Below are 15,627 nucleotides of genomic sequence, written 5' to 3' on the forward strand. Positions count from 1 at the left end.
GAATCGTAGAGACGAGATGGTTGACGGAATGCTGCGGGTAGTGTACGGAACAGTGAGAGAGAGGAGGAAACCGCGGTTGGGACTGGAGCGAGAGAGGAGGAGAAACGCGGGTAGCGGTTTGTTGGTGGGAAGGGAGTGGATGGAGGATGGGTTATGCGTGTCAGCTGATCGATATCCTGAATGGCAAGCTTCCACGACCCAGTCTTCCGCCAGTAACCACGCTGTGGAAGAGGCAGAAGAGAGAAAGGAGGTGGGATCGAGACTCGGGGAAATGCGATAGAAACAGAAGGGAGCTAGTGGGCTAAAGAAAGAGAGAATAAGAGACATGTGTGTCGGTGTGCTTAGGACGGGAAATCAGAAGGAAGATCCTCGTCCATGTGTGTATGCGTTCACGCGTGGTGCATACACACATAGACAAGGAGAGGAGGGGGAGGGGACGCGAGTGGCGCAAAGAGTATCCAAAAGACGGAAGTGAAAAGACATACAATTGGCGTTAATTAACTTGGCAAAAACGTACCAGCAGAACAATGACCCGGGGGTGGGGGGAAGACGGAGGGTGTCTCCGCAGAAGTGTCGCGCCAGTGTACGTCTGTGGCTGAATCCACGTCGCCAGGGTGGAACGCTATCACGACCTATCCCGTCCCGTTGGTTTTATGCTCTCTCGCTGATACAATCGGGTTTGTTCTTTTCTCGATGGGACATTTCGACGAAACAAGGGAACGCGTTGGTTGTAGTATACAGGAGCGACTAACTCAGCCGGGGAGAGTTATGGTTTGAACTTTCCGGTCGGACGAAAGTCGATATTGGAGGGACGTCCATTTCTCTGAATTTCTCGTTCCGCCCCTACTCATCCCATGCCTGTATGTCTTCATCCGCCTCTTTAAACGAGGACGTTTGTTTTCAATCTACCCGCCCAGTGCCAACAGAAGAAAGTTGTTTCGATTTCGTTTCGAAACATACGGACGTACCCTTCCCGTCCATCCTCCGCGACCATCTCCGTCGATCCTAGACGACGGATGAGGCGGTTCACGCCTCCTTGGATCGCCATCCGTCTCGAGAGCGGGGTATATACGCGATTGGTACCTCAAGATACACCCAGACCCGTAACGTATTGGGGAGCGTGTATGTCCTCTATGCAAACATATATGTATATACCGCGACTGCGTATGAGGTTACGTGATAATTACTCCCCGTTATTGAGCCACGTGCACGAACATGTACAAAGGGGTGATGGAGGGGGTGGTGCCCCCCCCCCTTCCCACATGCGATTACCACGGAAAACACCGATTCCGAGGCAGAATCACGCGGGTCTTCTGACAGAGAGAAAAGACGGAAATTACAAAAGTCTTCGCTTCGCGTCCCGACGAGTTTCCTCTATAAATGGTAAAAAACTGGTATAAAATGAAACAGACATTATAACACGTTCGTGGCAATAAAAAAGACGTTCTTGTGAAAAAACGGTTCCGCTTCGAAATGATGCGACTCACGTTCGGAGGGTTCTCTGTTTCTCGCCATCGTGCTACTGCTGCTTTTGTATCTTTCTTCCATCGCGTCGTCGTTCGCGAGGCATCGATCAAACGTTCTACCGTAGACCGCCCGAGGATGATCGGGCCGCGTATCCATCGACATCTGGGTCGACGGGCGCGGGGGATAATCGTCTACGTGTGTCGGCACGTAAATCGTCTACGTATATGCCTAACCGTACATACATACCACCGTGTTCCCTTACGTACATTATATACTTAAGAACATATTTACTTAAACGAATCAAGTCGCACCAATCTCCGGGTAGTGAATCGTATATGTATATATACACATATATGTATATATATGTATATACAGAGGGTGTTCGCGATAATTTGTACCATCGATTTTTTCGTAAACGGTAAACATTAGAAAAAAACCAAAGAGGAGGAAGATGTAGTATATTTTATAAGTAACGTGATAGCGTATCTAAAGTTTTTGTATTCTTAATATTTTGCTAGAAACAAAGGTGACCTTAATTTTATTAAATTGAATGCTACATATTTTTTTACACCATATGCAAGCGGGCATTAAGACGAGTGCAACCATGTAGTATACTATAGTCTTCAGGATCATGCAAGGGCAGAAATAAATTCTCAGAAATGCATGCTTACTAATGGAAGTCTCATTGCATATGAGATGTAGTCTTATTAATACAACATACTAGTAAATACAATATTACGAAATGTTAAATTTATTTCTTTTATTTCTGCCCTTGTGTGACCGTGAAGACCAGAGTATACTACATGGTTGAACTCGTCTTAATGCCCGCTTTCAAATGGTGTAAAAAAATATGTAGCATTCCATTTAAAAAAATTAAGGTCACCTTTGTTTTTAGAAAAATATTAAAAATACAGAAACTATAGATACGCTATTATATTACCAGTGAAATATACTATAACTGCCTCCTCTTCGGTTTTCTTTAATGTTTACCGTTTACGAAAAAAACAATGGTACAGATTATCGCGAACACACTGTATATATATTGTATATGTTACAGGCTGTAATAAAAATGTTGGAGGACCCGGAAAAGGGAGACTCGTGAGGTGATTTGAAACAAGGTTTTCCTTACTACAAATGTTATCTGAGGCTTTGTTAACGAGAAATTAACGAAAAACCCCGACCAATCAGAGCGCAAGTCTGCGTCGTTAATATCTCGTTAACAAAGCCTCAGATAACATTTTTGCTAAGGAAACACTTGTTTCAAATTACCTCACGAGTCTCCCATTTCCGGATTCTCCAACATTTTTGTTACACTCTGTATATACAGGGTGTTGCAGGTAACTTGATCACCTCAAATAATGACTTAACCGCACATGTTATTCAAATTTTAAGGCATGGTACTGAAATGGCATCGAAGGGCAAATCTTATAATGTACGTGCTTTCTTTGTGGGTTGAGGCATTTCAGAGATTTCAAGGTCACCTTGCTTTTCTTTAACGAAATGACTTCTTTTTGTACCACAGATCGATGGAGTATCAAATTCTGAGTAAAAGTGTGTTGACCTTCATACGACTTAAACCTAATAGTTAACGAGATATTTACAATATAATCACTATATTGAAGTTGGGGTGTATCAGTTCGAGCACCTATAGCTTATAGGTAGTAAGTACGTATTAAAAATTATTTTGTAAATATCTCGTTAACTATTAGGTTTAGGACGTATGAAGGTCAACACATTGTTACTCAGAATTCGATACCCAATCGACGTGAGGTAAAAAAAAAATAAGTCATTCCGTTAAAAAAACCAAGGTGACCGTGAAATCTCTAAAATGACTCCACTCACAAAACAAGCACGTACCTTATAAGATGTGCCCCTTGATTCCATTTAAGTTCCACGACTCAAAATTTTCAGAAAGTCTATCGTTAAGTTATTATTCGAGGTGATCAAGTTAGCTAAAAGACCCTGGATATTCTCTTTCGGTCTCCGTGTCGAAATAAAAACCATCCTCGGCTCGCTTAATGTATACTCCCGATTCTCATTGTCTCGTGCACGCAGTGGCGCTCGCCTGGACCCACACACACACACGCGCAACACAGTTCGACACACATTCCCGCACACATACGTAGGACAGTAAACGCACACACATACACGCACACGCACGCGTTCCGTAATTCAGGCAGGCTCGATACACGCGATTACTTCCACGGACGCTCCAGCCAATCTTTTTTAACACGCGAGCGCCATTCGAGCAGCGATCGTTGATTCTCGATCGTTCCGTTACGTTATCCCGTCTGCACTCCGTCGTCGGACGTATCCCGATTCCGAGCATCGCAATCATTCTCTCCCTTACGTTTTAGGTAAACTTTACTATATTTATAATATGTATGTATATAATGGTAGCTAAATTGACAAGTGTTTATATCGAAGGTATTTCATCTTTCTTCCATTTTCTTTAAGAACTACGTACCTAGACTGGCAGGCAATGTTTTAAGGTATGCATGCTCGTGGACTCGTCATTCAGTGAATTCGTTTCTCCCCCTCTCTCTCTCTCAATCTCTCTCTTTCCCATCCCACTCCCTCTCCCTCACCCTCACCCTCACCCTCACCCTCACCATCACCCTCTCTCTGTCCCTCACTCTCTCTCACTTTCTCTCTTTCTTTTTCTCTCTGTCTGCAGGCCTGAAGCTTGCTTTCCGCTATCGTTGCGGCGGAATCGTGACGCGCGTGGATGTCAGCATTTACGGTACGATCAAACATACACACGGGGACAGTCAGTGAGAAGGAAAATCGCGGGAATCGAAGAGTACATTTCACGAGTGGGGGGAGGGGGGGGGGGGGGTTTAAGCGTGGATCTTTACGATCGGAATTGCACCGTTGGAATACCATGAAGTAGTCACAGCGCACGGTTTCAGTCGTCCGACCGGCCTTAACCAGCAGCGCGACTGTCTCTATCTCCTACTCAAAGCACCGCTCGTTTCAAGTACCTCCAGCGACGTTCTTGGCCTGACACGTTTTCTAAATTTTCCTTTTATTTTTTTTTTTGTTCATTTTCATCCATCCCACATCATGCATTTCCTGCCGTGCCTTTTATCGTTTCGTTTCTTGTTAATCGTCGGCCCCACCGATTTAATTCATACGATTCTTGTACTTGCTCTCGTCTCTCCTTAGTGATCACAGCTTTATTTCTAGTCCCGTCCCTTTCGCGGAACAATTAATTCCTGACCTATCTGCTCCCTTAGTACCTTGTTGCGAGCCGGTCACACTACCGTCTGCCCCTTGCCGTTTTCTTCTTTTCTTTCGCGTTCTTCTGTTTCGTTCGTTTCTAATACTTTCGTTCCTGTCTCTGACCGCGCACGTTCTATCCCGGTGTATATGGCGCGACACCGATGATCGTCGGCATCTCGTCGTCGCCGTTTACTTCGCCTCCTCGAGAAGCACCAGATCGTCCGCCACGACGTCGCTGATGTGCAGGTATATGATCCAGTACATTAGGTTGAAACAGACGAAGCATACCGGGAATACGATGCGGGAGTACTTGTCGATATCCGACGGCGTGATACCTGGCAACAGAGAAGAGCCTATGTACATATAATAAGGACCGGTGTAGGAGGACCGCTGCCATCTCCCTTTACGTTACAGTTTGGCCCCATATAACACGATAGCTGGGCTCCGAAAATTGATCATGTTGTACGAAACTGAGATGTAACATGTACATAATTGCATACAAAAAACGGTCTGATCATGCACGTAACCAGGGTATTAGTCGAAGAAGGGGTGGGGCAAAATTGATCTGAAGGTAAATTGCATAATATTACTTTAAATGGATTTTAGTTAAACAATCTTATTTAATATAGTATATTTTTCTCCTTTGGGGCGGGGGGGGGGGGGTTAAATTTTTTTCCTCTAGAATAGGGCAAAGACCACTGTTCTCCCACTAGGGGGAGGGGGTGCAAATGCCCGTTCGTGTTCCTTCGGTTGCGCCCCTAAGTCGGATTCTAAAGACTAGCAATAATACACTATTTGATACAATTATTTAGGAATATCGTGTTGTTTGGCGGTTTCCACAATTCTCTAATCGTGTCAAAGCAAAATCACATTGTGGAAATTTCGTGTTATACGGAGATTGCTTTTTCATGAATTAACACCATGATCAGTCTCAGACAAAAAAGTTGTAAAAACAACATTTAATATTGTTTGCAACTTTCCAACATTTTTTACAAATAGTTTCACGAAACTTTTCAGACTTTAAGCTCGCAACAGTTTCGAAATTGAAATTTGAAACACTCCGTCAAATTGTTTGAAAATATTATAGTAGCTCGAGTGACTTGAAGATTGAAAATTTTGAACGTGACCGTTAGTTTGAATGACTCGCCAAGATCAAATTCTGCTAAGACTGTTCAAACTCCTTGTCAGATGTTTGAACACGTGTGAAAGTTAACGACCCTCTACTGTTAGTTGTATTAACAAGTAATCTACTGTATTTTGCCAAATTTAATACATATGTTCGAGAAAATCAGAAGCCTATGTTGTTTCAGTAATATTTGGCCTCATTCTACAACGTTCGTTGGTATTTTGAAAGTAGCAGAGTGTGCAAAGCTGTTTCAAATTTAAACTGTATTACGAGTTTATGAAAAAGGAATAGAGAATTACTTATTGGTACACCTAATACTTAAGATTCCTGATTGGATTCTCAACTTCGTACTTGAATCTGTTTCTTTTTCCCTTACATGATCCTGTTCCCTTTTGTTGAAACCAGGACACACTAGTTAGTCATTATAACTGTTTCGGTTGGAAGTAACTACCCACTACTTACTGTCTCTCTCTTTTGTTGTTGATAATACTGACGCAAGGTCCGTCTACTGTCAGTTCCGTATTCCATATTCAGCATGTGGTGGAAATGTCGGCGCGTTTACAAGTAGGTCAACAAAGCGCAATTATAGAGAGGAAACACGGTACGACGTTTTAACTTGTTAAGTGGCTAACTTTTCATTCGTAAAACTCATACAGACAGAATTAAAAGCAAATAAAAGTTGTTAGTCTCGTAAACGAGGCTGTTTTGTGGGACTTTCCCTCAAGTACAGTCATTATTACCCAGTTGATCAAATGAAATATCAGGTTTCTGAAGCTTTCGTTTCAATGTTTTCAGTCTACAGATAAAATTATTAGCAATTGACAGTATATTTTCGGTTGATATAAATTACATTTACCATCGACAGATTATAATGTTTATGAGGTGTTAAGAAGAATATATTTAAAATAATTCATATTGGAAATATTATTTTTTGCTGTGACTTTAAAATAATTTATGTTCAGTATTAAGTAGTTATAAGTATTAAATTAAAATATGTAAAAACCCAAGTAGATAATACTAAGAAATGCACTCTGGTGTTTGGTACACCTTATGTATTATGTTGAAGTACCCAACGTTTGGCAACTTCTATTTTTCCTAATTTTTTTTTTAAACCGGAAAAATAACGTTTAAGAAAGTATATGTGATTTTGATTGAAAAATACAAAGCTTCGACCCTTGTGGTCGTAAAGGTTATAAATTCATCACCTTTACACCACAAACACTTCAACACCTCTACTCTAATTGTACGACGACAAATGAGCGTTTTCCTCATTTTACCCTAAGACGAAAATGATTTTTCCCTCGTCAGTATGAATATTATCTTCAAACATGAAATATCGTTTTTACCGTCTTATTGAAATTAAGTTTTGAAAGTGGAATGTATAACCTCTTATAGAAATCCAACAATTAAAACAAATAAAACTCTAGTGTATGTAATTTTTCAATTATTTCTGTTGGTTCATTTTCATATAGTTTTTCATATCTAACGTCTTTCCTGGATACAATAAACCTGACATCCTTTTTCGTCACAAGCTTTATTGAAGCATTATTGCTGGTCCTTGACAAAGAACTTCTTAATTAATTCCATTTAAAACGCGACTGACATTTTGTGAGACAATATTTCTAAAGTTGTTAATAAAATTCAAATTCTCATTATACCATTATTAATTTGTAGATTATATTATAGACTGAGAATAATGAGTTTGATACTTGGAATGCATTTTATATCGGAAGAAGGTGTCCAATATCTCCGATGAATTTTAGCGCGGAAACTTTAATACGGGGTTCTAAATGTTTTAACTAAAATTTTCTGCCCGATGTTTCCAATGTTTTTCGTGCTATACGAGAAACTTGGAAACGGCGGAAAAAAAACCCTGGCAATGCGATGCATTGTTCAGAGTTGGTTTGACTACACAGCAGTGAGGAGCACAAATGTGAGAAAAAAATGTTTGATACCAACACAAGCAGCGTGTGAAGCGTCCGTAAAACGCTTATCCAGTCAAGATTCTATTTCAGCGGAGAAAACACAGTGTTCGACACGCGGTGTATAAAACGCCCGTGTAGCCCTGGCCTTAAGAAGGATTGCTCCATTCACAGTGCTTTCGTTTTCATTCAAGTCTAAGTTTCATCTGAACAGAAACAAGTCACTCTTGTTGGTAAAATAAAAAGTTGTTGTTCACCTTGTTTCTTTCATTTTATGCTTTCAATATTTGTTGAAATTTTTTATCATTATCGGAAGTTAAACAATAATAACATATTTTCTCAGGTTTTTGTAAAAATATACACCTACTTCTATTTCTTGAGTACGATCTCGTTCAGATTTTTTATCTAACAGACAAATTATTTAGATAAATTAAAATAGATGAAATAGGTGAAGTACATAAAATAGGTAAAATAGGTAGATTCAATATCTAACTCTTAATGGGTACTTGATAGATTTATCTAAGAAATATGATTTTCTCCTTAAAATTACGCGATACATTTCGATAGGAAATCCTAGACCATGATTATTAATAATCACAAGAAATATTTCATAATATTTGTCAAATGCCTCTAGTCTATTCCCATATTTGCATCTAAAATTCTACTCGCGTATCTATAATAAATTACCAAATGAAATTAATGCCTTCCAATTGTATCTCTCACAAAAACTGAAGTCTCCCCGATAGAATTTGTACAAAACGTTCTAACCCGTCCTGAATAAGCCCACGTTCATCTTGTTCGACTATCCTCGAAACGTATGTAATTCCCCAGTGAATTGTCGAAACAAAGACTACTTTCGTCGAATTTACGATCGAAGCTTAAAATCGCCGGAAAGTGGGTCGGGAACGCACACCCTAGCATCATATCAGAATTCCAAGAGTGCCACGATATTTTAAGGCGAACCCACCGCTATAATTCAAGAACGGAAGGAATATTAACGTTTTAAGAGATGGGAGAAACGGTGTTAGGCCGTACCGTAAAGTTTGCTGATATCCTTTCCGGGATGAATGAGGTGTTGCGGCGCTGGCGCTGCCTCCTCGTCGGCTCGTCCGTTTATGGTGTTCTCGAGCGTCCCACCTTTGCTGTGTGCTTTCGGGTCGTGTACCTTGAACCGCACCTCCTGGACAACACGGGACCACTTACAAGAGACACGGCAGTTCGGCGTGGGGTGTCCTTCTCCGAGGAGAACCCCTTACTTTGGTTGATTGGCATGCGATATCAAGGATAAGATAACGTGTCTTCTATTACATCTTAATCTATTATCTCTTTCTCAAACTAGGCTACTTCACTCTCGAATGGTAAATTTTGCGTGGTTAAGATTGGATCCTCTTGAATGTACACATTTCGCCGAAACAAATAATACACAATTTTTAGAGTACCGAAAGTTTGGGTAGCTTTCACTCACAAGGAGTGTATTTTAGGTGTCCGCCTCCGATTGCTTTGATTTTCGGATATGTTTTAGAGGACCGAAAAATAAGAGATACGTATTTTTTTATAGCGGCCCGTTTTCATATTTAGGGGGTGAAACCACCCCTCAAAGTTTCGACCCGGAAGTACTATCTCGAAAACCAGAGGAGATACATGAAAACTTTCAATTGGTGGCTTTCATGGTTTTTTATGTACAATAAACTGGTGTTAACAAATTGTCAAAAATACAATTTGTTTATAACAAAAAAATATCATTTTGAGAACCTTTTTGGAGGAAACTACGTGTATATCTCACAAGGGAAGGCACGGAAGTGTCCCCCTCCGATTTTGATGAAACTTCGTATGTCTGTTAAGCAGTCAAAAATAAAGGACATGTATTTTTTTTATCGGCTGAGACGCGACTTCAAGGGGTGAAACCACCACTCGAAATTTCTATCCGAAATTTTGTTGGTATAAACAAATTATATTTTGGACAATTTGTTAGCACCATATTATTCTACATAAAAAACCGCAGACCTCGTCCATTAGAAGTTTTCATGTATCTCCCCTGTTTTTCGAGATAGTACTTCCGGGTCGAAACATAGAGGGGTGGTTTCACCCCCTAAATATAAAAACGGGCCGCTATAAAAAAATACGTATCTCTTATTTTTCGGTCCTCTAAAACATATCCGAAAACCAAAGCAATCGGAGGCGGACACCTAAAATACACTCCTTGTCAGTAAGGAGTAAAGTCAGAAAATGATCGTTCTCAATATTGCAGTTTTTCTGTAGGTATCTATACGGGAATTATCTTCTCACGTAAAAATGAACTATTTCGAACAATTTGCAGAGCTGAAAAACCGCAAAACGATCATTTTCTGACTTGGGACAAAGTCACCCAACTTACGGCATAACATCAATTACAATTAATGAACAAATGATAAATAACGTTAGAGATATTAACTCAGAATCTCTGGTTACGCTTGAAAAATTTCGAGAATGGGCTCTTTTAAGTTTCGCTGCAAATCTCTGTGATTACAGAACACAACAAGCCAGGCTCATCCCGCGGGACTCTGAAATTCAAGCGCATCAAAAGACTCACCTGGACGTGAATAGGCCGACTTTTACTATTCCCCTCTTGTCTCAGAGCGTTCATTCTCCCTCGAACCCGTGTTTAGAAGTGTAATTGGATTTACTAGCGACGCACGAGGTACTTGCCCCGCGCATTAATGCCCCTCCGTGCCCGCGTTTAATCACGCTTGAAAGTAGGGAATAGAGGAGGAGAGGGCACACTAACGACGCCGCTTTTGTTCGCTGCGTCATTTTCATTAACGTCTCCGCGTCGGCTGTTCCTCCGACACCCGTAAGAACGACCGGATGAAATGAGCCGCGGGACGCAAAATCTGTCCCGCGGAAAAGTGCAGGCCGCGTATAGAGTTGGTTTTGTCGGTGTCAAACAAGTAATTAATTCGTTCTGCTATTAATTAAAACGCCTTATCCAAACGGGGGAGCGACACATTGAGCCGTGACCGATCAGGTCCGCTTTTTTTCCCAATATTCTCGGTTTGTGCTCGGCCGTGGTACTCTACGGCGCCCCTTTAATATTTTTTGTTCCCGTTTCACAATCCCCGAGATTAAAAGAAAATGTATAGTGCATCGCGTTTCCGTGCATGAAACTCGCTCTCCCCCCTCCGTCGTTCAGCGCAACAGGACCGAATGGGAGATTCATTTCGCGGAACCTTTTAGCTTTTGACCTTTCCCCGGGGCTTGTTCATATTTTGTTTTTCGTTGAGTTTTTCTCACTCTCGCGAACAGAAGAAAAACAATTTTTCCGGGGCTTTTTTTTTGTTTTATTTCGGCCAGCAGGATCGAGGCTGCGACCAACTTTACGGCGAATCGCCCGGTGAATGGCCATTGAACGACTGTATCGGGGATGTGGGTCTAAAAAGTAGCGGGCAGGAGGCGGCACTGGACGAAAGCGAATGTATCTGATTTTCGATGAAATGCAATTCTTTTAGCGAGTTCAAATTGTGGCAGGGTCGTCTGTTTCAGTTGTTTTGCGTACACTCCAGTTTATAAGTGTTAGGGCATTTGTAGAATATGAGGTAGATGGAATCAGGCAGTCCGAAATTGTTAAAGGACCAAAATAAATACTCTTTAGGGGATGTTAAAGTTCCATAAAGAATACGTACGCTAATGTGAAATAATAAAAGTAGTCCAAAGAATATAATTCTTTTTAGGACCTGATACCTTAACCTCTTGAGGGGGGAAGAATGTTCGCGGCGTGGAGTACAATAAATCCTCGATGAGTGTTCGAAGGCTTCTCGACACTGAATATTAAATATTTCATAAATTAATGGCTATATGCGGCCGAAATAAATATCATTGGCTTCATTATTCTAAGCTCTATCGCTGTACTAATACAAATTTAAAAATTCAGTGTTACACTTGGGAACCTTTCCTTGTCACTGCCGAGGAGCCTTTGAACACTCATCGACGATTTACTGTATTTGACTATTAGAATCTGAACACCAGATTTCAATTTTTAAAGATAATTGAAAACAAGAAGGGTGTTTTGTTCATGCAATATTATTAAAATAAATTAACATGACGGTCATTTTTATGACGTCAAATTGTATACAAAAGTATAAGCCTACGCGAATATATCCGCTCTCCCAACTTAAGGGTCAGTACTTATAAACGGCAGTGTACATTGAAGGGGAAAGTATATTTTCATTTGAAGTGAATAATCAAAATGAATAATCAAAATTATAACACGGAATATGCCCTTTGATTCAGTAAGAAAATAGCTCGAACGACTAATTCTGAATATTAATCTTTCTGTCGTATGCAAAACAAAGTGAATGTTAATAAATGTTATTCTTTCATAGGGCTTGATTAATCCCGTTTGTGTATTAAATGTAAAGTGAATTCGAATTATAGTAATAATATGAAATAATACAGCTATTATTTTAATTTCGTTTTACATCATGTCATTTGATTGTGACAATAAAAAATGATTTCATCTTCTTGAATAAAACTTCATTTCAAAGAAGTTTTTCCATAACGGGCAAGAAAAATCACGACTGTTGCCGTTAAATAAAATTAAACTCGAGGAGGTTGTAATCTCTGAAATGCAATATGAAAAGACTGTACGAAATGAAATCTATTTTTCTTGCGATTTAGTTTTCAAGAAGATCGTTCTTTTAGATTTTGCTAACACTTCCAATTGTAACGGACACTACTTTTGGTGTCTTCTCGTAGATGGCGAACTTGAATAAAATGAAAACGATCGATGTTGAACGAAAATAAGAGAGGATCGGTTTGCTTTCTAGCGACGAACCTTCTACGGGGCGTCGTGAAACGCTCGAAATTTAATCGATCTAGATAGCGAAAAGCGCAAACGTGAATGTGTGCGTGTGTGGGCGATCATGTCGACAGTAACGGGATGGCTCTAATTGGAAAGAAAGACAAAAGGGTACATGACAGAATGGCCGATGTTACTCACAGTTTGCTTAGGCGCGTGGTCTCCGTGATCACCGGGCACTCCGGGCGGTCCTGGATTCTCTCTCGCCGCCTTCATACTTTCCGCGATTTTTTGGAAGCGATTCTTCCTCATCTGGATCCTCTTTGCCATGTAGCCCACCGTGGCGTATTCTGCGAAGACAAAGAAATCCACGTGGATAATGAGATATGACAGGCCTGAAACGGTGTGGCCGTTTTTCTGCCTGCTGATCCCTTTTAACGGGGAATGAAACGTGTGTACGCCTGATATGTCCGGTTCGAGTGAATCCAATAATTTCGCTGACCATTGGAAATAAGTAAAGCCCGCTCGTGTTATAATTGTAATACAAGATTTTCAATTTTGCAGTTTCAATAGATTTATGTATTATTTTTAGTTTAACTAGTGCTACGCGATGTATGTTTCAGAATTTGGGATTTGTCAATCACTGTTGACTCCTATGTTTTGCTTCTATTTGTTTCTTTACTTTTTTTTTCGTATACAGAGTGCGGTCAAAATGATGGTATCAGCGATCAGGATGTGATCCTTGTGCAAGAATAAATAAAAAAATTTAGAATAACATTTTTCTTCCGAGACTTAGGTTTCGAGAAAATTTAATTTCATAATTCGTCTGAACCTGCGTGTATTTCTGATGACAGTAGTGCACGCGTATTATTCAGCATATGTATTTTGCTCGCCTCTTGCTCGCTCGTATAATCCTTTCGGCCACACCTTACATATTAGATGTTTGTTGTCCCCATAAGCATAATGTGGTTTGGTGACCGTAAAAAATTAATCTGTACTACATTATAACCAGAGATGGGCAAATTTTCATTTAAATAAAAATGTTGAAATAACGAATAAAAGATGAAAAAATTATTCGACGCATGATAAATAATTTTTTTATTCGATGAGAATTTATTCGACGCATGATAAATAATTTTTTTATTCGATGAGAATTTATTCAACGAACACAAATAATTTTTTTATTCGATGAGAATTTATTCGACGACTAAAGATAATTTTTGTATGCGATGAGAATTTATTTGTCGAATATAGGTAATTTTTTTTTTCAAAAATGTTGTCCGACCCGAAAATCTGGCACTCGGGGGGTGAATTGTAACAAGTTTTTCCTTAGCAACAATGTAATCTGAGGCTTCGTTACGGAGATATTAACGAAAAACCCCGACCAATCAGTCTGCCAGCCGAGTTCCCGCGGTAACGCTGCCTACCAGTCGCAGCGCGTAGCCACCGCTAGCGCGGGAATTCGGTTGGCAAACTCGCGCTCTGATTGGTCGTGGTTTTTCGTTAATATCTCGGTAACGAAGCCTCAGATTACATTGTTGCTAAGGAAAAACTTGTTCCAATTCACCTTCCGAGTGCCCCATTTTCGGGTCGGATAACATTTTTGTTACACACTGTATACGCACGTGTAGACGTTTCGCGTCAAGCAGGAGAGAGTACACGTTCGGTACTCACCAAGCAACGAGGCAAACACCATGACGAAACAGGTCCCCAGATAGACGTCGATGGACTTCACGTAGGAGATTTTCGGTAACGCCGCGTTCGTCGAGGACATTAGGGTGGTCATGGTGAGTACAGTAGTCACTCCAAGGGCCACACGAGCGGGTGTCGCGTTACGGTTCAGCCAAAAGCTCACCCACGAGATTATAACGATCAAGCCCGAGGGTATGTAGATTTGAATCAGGTAGTAGCCCATCGACCGTACGAACTGGATCTCGCAGGCCAGCCGCGAATAATTTCCTACGATTTAAAAGATCGACAGTTAAGATAGGGGGACGGAGAGGCGCCATGATACGTCTGTTGAAATGTCTCTCCCTCCCTCTCTCTTTCTCTCTCTCTCTCTCTTTCTCTCTCTCTCTCTCTTTCTCTCTCTGCCCTTTCTATATATATATATATATACATAATAAATATTTTAACTTCCCTTCTGTATCTCTCTCTTTCTTCGACGATATATGCATTATATTGTTTTTCTATGCGAAGTCTGGTAGTACATCATACTCATCGGTCTCTAGTCTACGACCAGGAAAAGCAGACTCGAAGGTCGAGAAGGTCTCTCTCCTTCTACATTACTCTCTCTCTTTTTTTCCTTTCGTGTTTTCTGAACACACACAACGCACGAGACCTGGCGAGATGTGTTAAATAAAGCTCGTGACCGCCGTTTGATGGATCATTCGTGTGCCAATGTGTGTCTGTGTGTACAGGGTATAAAAGGCGCTATGGGCTCGCGTGGATCAGTGCTGAGTAGATCGCGTGTGTGGACGAGGAGAATCGCGGCGAAACGGAAAAGAGAACGTAGGGACTCGTCCGATGGGAACGGGAAACCGAGTTGCTGCTTCCCTCGCCCGTGTTTTTCATTCGAACGACGACGGGATTGGAAGAATTTATAGCCAGCATCGCGATGGATCGCGTCTGAAGAACCTTTGGGGGTGGGGGGGTGGGAATTCTATTTGTAATCTCCCGGTTGCTTGTCGCGCGTGATCGAGAGACCGTGATTTGTCTCGAAGGCGCGATACCTCGAGAAAAAAAGCGGGATGAGGGATCATGGATTGGCCTCGTGGATAGTTCAGAAATGATTCTCGCAGTAGAACGTTGATGATACACAGAATTCGAGAGTTATAGGGAATTTTTTCTATATAAAAACCGTTCCGTTCATACGTGGGTGACATAGCAATTGAAGTGTTTAATATTTATCTGGGCTATTAAGTTCTTTTGAGACGGAATTTCATATGCCTTGCACAGCAGTGGTAGGCGAAAGTGAGGTCATTCTATTCGTTGTTGTTTCATCCACTATTATATTGGAAAAGGCAAGAAATTTATTAACAGTGAAGTAGAAAGAATGAAATTTGATTCCTATAAAGCTGAATCGTTGAAGCACCAATAAAATTGGGGAAAGA

At 40.8% G+C, this 15,627-nt stretch overlaps 1 protein-coding gene across 1 annotated transcript in view; it reads right to left on the reverse strand.

The window, feature by feature from the left end:
* Nucleotides 1–4,299: 4,299 nt before the first annotated feature.
* The window catches only part of LOC107193885 (gamma-aminobutyric acid receptor subunit beta), a 143,394-nt gene continuing 132,066 nt past the window's right edge, over nucleotides 4,300–15,627 (reverse strand). The window contains 4 exon segments of the mRNA XM_015583421.1: nucleotides 4,300–5,027; nucleotides 8,776–8,938; nucleotides 12,716–12,864; nucleotides 14,189–14,473. Coding sequence (XP_015438907.1) covers nucleotides 4,882–5,027; nucleotides 8,776–8,938; nucleotides 12,716–12,864; nucleotides 14,189–14,473 — 743 coding nt within the window. The 3' untranslated portion in view covers nucleotides 4,300–4,881.

The sequence above is a fragment of the Dufourea novaeangliae genome, unplaced genomic scaffold (assembly GCF_001272555.1).
Source record: "Dufourea novaeangliae isolate 0120121106 unplaced genomic scaffold, ASM127255v1 scaffold34, whole genome shotgun sequence".
Taxonomy (NCBI): Eukaryota; Metazoa; Arthropoda; class Insecta; order Hymenoptera; family Halictidae; genus Dufourea; species Dufourea novaeangliae.